The 2,432-nt window shown below is 56.6% G+C and overlaps 1 protein-coding gene across 1 annotated transcript in view; it reads right to left on the bottom strand.

The window, feature by feature from the left end:
- Nucleotides 1–2,432, bottom strand: part of RILPL1 (Rab interacting lysosomal protein-like 1) — a gene marked incomplete at its 3' end in the record, with an annotated part of 13,929 nt that overhangs the window by 3,428 nt on the left and 8,069 nt on the right. The window contains exon 4 of the mRNA XM_014533351.1: nucleotides 1,208–1,300. Within this exon, the coding sequence (XP_014388837.1) occupies nucleotides 1,208–1,300 (93 nt within the window). The remainder of the gene's footprint in view (nucleotides 1–1,207; nucleotides 1,301–2,432) is intronic.

Genomic DNA, 2,432 nt, shown 5'->3' with positions numbered 1-2,432 from the left:
TCGCTCAGGCGCTCCCGCGTGACCTGCCCGGGCAGTGCCAGCCGGCCTCGGGGCCAGCAGCTGCGCGATCACAAGCTATTCTTGGACCGTCTTCTGGGCACATTGTTTTGACTGGCAGCGGAGTTTCTGGTTCCCTCGAGCGGTTCAGCCCAGAAATGCAGACACTGGCGCCTCGGGCTTGTGGGCCCTGGAGAGATAAGGGAACTGGGCAGCCGGCCCACAGCTGGCGACTCAAGTCGGGGGGAGGGGCAGGGGCCGGGCCGGGAGGAGGGGGGACAGCCCGGGTGGCAGACAAAAGGCCTGGGCTAAGTCCTGACTCCCAGGGCCTCACTTTCTCCTGAGAAATGGGGTGAAGTGTCCCAGCTCGGAGCCACCCCTGACTCGGGGGGAAGACAACTTCGCTCAAGTGCTCCAAGCTGGGTTATAAACTCTCATCACAATCTCAAAGGCTCTTTTGATGCAAAAAAACACGGATGTAGGCCTGGCCGGCGTGGCTCCGTGGTTGAGCATCAATCTAGGAACCAGGAGTCAAGGTTTGAGTCCCAGTCAGGGCACAGGCCCGGGTTGCAGGCTCGATCCCCAGTGTGGTGCGTGCAGGAGGCAGCCGATCCATGATCCTCTCTCATCACTGACATTTCTCTCTCCCTCCCTCTCCCTTCCTCTCTGACATCAATAAAAATATATTAAAAACCAACAACACTGCAGTAGCTGTAAGTCTAGTTGAGAGCAAAGCTGTGCTGCTCTTTCTTGTGTGTCCTCACAGCGCCCCGGGCCTGACCCTGCATGCATTACGCACCAATAACTAATCAATGAAGGTACGGACTGACAGGTGGGTGAGTCACCAGAGCAACACAGAGATACGGGGCGGACCTGGGCCCACTCCTGACCTCTCGGAGCTGGGGTTCCAAGCCCTTAAGCAGCACGAGCCACGCCCCTCCTGCCCCCAGCCTCAAGGACACACCCCAGCAGACCCACTCAAGCAAGCCTTCCCCACACCTCTGCCCAGGGACCCCAGGAGGACTCGGCACCCACACGGAGGTGAACTCAAGTCAAGGGCAGGCCCCACGCGCCCGGTTAGGCCTGTCTCAGCGGGAGCTGGTTAGTGACAAGCCTGGCCCTGGGGCAGGTGCCCAGGAGGCGTGAGAGGCCAGGGAACCGCCAGGGCAGCCGCCAGCGAGCAGCCGTGGGCCGGAAGCTCGTCACTTACAGTCGCTTGATCCCAGACTCCGGCTGGGGGGACATCCTCGGGTGGACGATGGGCGGGGGCTGCAGTATTCGATTTTCCTCTTCTATTTCTTCGCTGGAAGGGGGTGAGAGGCGGAAGGCAAGAGTCAAAAATTCCAGGAGAGCTGGGACATTCCAGAAGGGTGTTGTCTGATGGCCCGGGAGGACTTGCACTTGGAATAAGGGGGCCCTGGAGGCTGGCACCAGTGGCCTCTGCCTGGGGGGCTGCCCCTGGGGGGGGCATGGCAGTGAGCAGGGAGGCAGGCCCTGCAGGCGACGGGCACAGGGGCCTGGGACCCCTTGGCTTTGGGACCGTGTGCGGCATCTCAGGGAGGGGCCCCACATCTCCATTTACAGTTTCCTTTGAAGATTCCGGCCAGAGAGAACTACGGTGGAACCTCGTTTCTCGACCGTCCCCCATCTCGAACAATTCCCTTCTCCACCCGACGCCCTCTCGTGCCGATACCCGTGCGCGCAGCCAGCACCTCGGGGGACAGGGGAGAGAATGCTCGAGAGTGAGGGTTTCCCACTGAACGTCTCAGCGAGTCGCGCTGGGAAAGGCTTAGAAGCTGTTCTAGAACAGGTTCTTTTTTTTTTTTTTTTTAAATATATTTTATTGATTTTTTACAGAGAGGAAGGGAGAGAGATAGTTAGAAACATCGATGAGAGAGAAACATCGATCAGCCGCCTCCTGCACATCTCCCACTGGGGATGTGCCTGCAACCCAGGTACATGCCCTTGACCGGAATCGAACCCGGGACCTTTCAGTCCGCAGGCCGACGCTCTATCCACTGAGCCAAACCGGTTTCGGCAGAACAGGTTCTTTTTGCTTCTGTTGCTGCTTATCATGATCGTTAAATTTCCCTTTTTTACTGTAATTTCCTTTCCTTTTCGTTAAATGCTCATTTACATTTTGTGTCCTCTTAGTTTTTAAAGTGTTTCTTTACAGATTCAACAGCACAAGAGACAAGTTCTGTATATAAGAAAGGTTAAAACGGAATCATTTGGGGTCTGGAACGAATGAATTCAATTTACACGATTTCTAATGGGGAAAAAAGAGTCGGCTTTCCAACAGCCTCCGGAACCAAGTAAGTTCGAGAAACGAGGTGCCACTGTACTTCCTGTTTCCTGTCCCTGCAAATGCTGGTCTCCATGCCTTTGTGTTTTCTCCCGTCTGGAATACGCCACCCGCACCTCAACCTCCCCCC

This window comes from Myotis brandtii, unplaced genomic scaffold (assembly GCF_000412655.1).
Source record: "Myotis brandtii unplaced genomic scaffold, ASM41265v1 scaffold97, whole genome shotgun sequence".
NCBI lineage: Eukaryota > Metazoa > Chordata > Mammalia > Chiroptera > Vespertilionidae > Myotis > Myotis brandtii.
The sequence above is the reverse complement of the archived record's forward strand: the minus strand, read 5'-3'. Positions and strand labels throughout refer to the sequence as shown.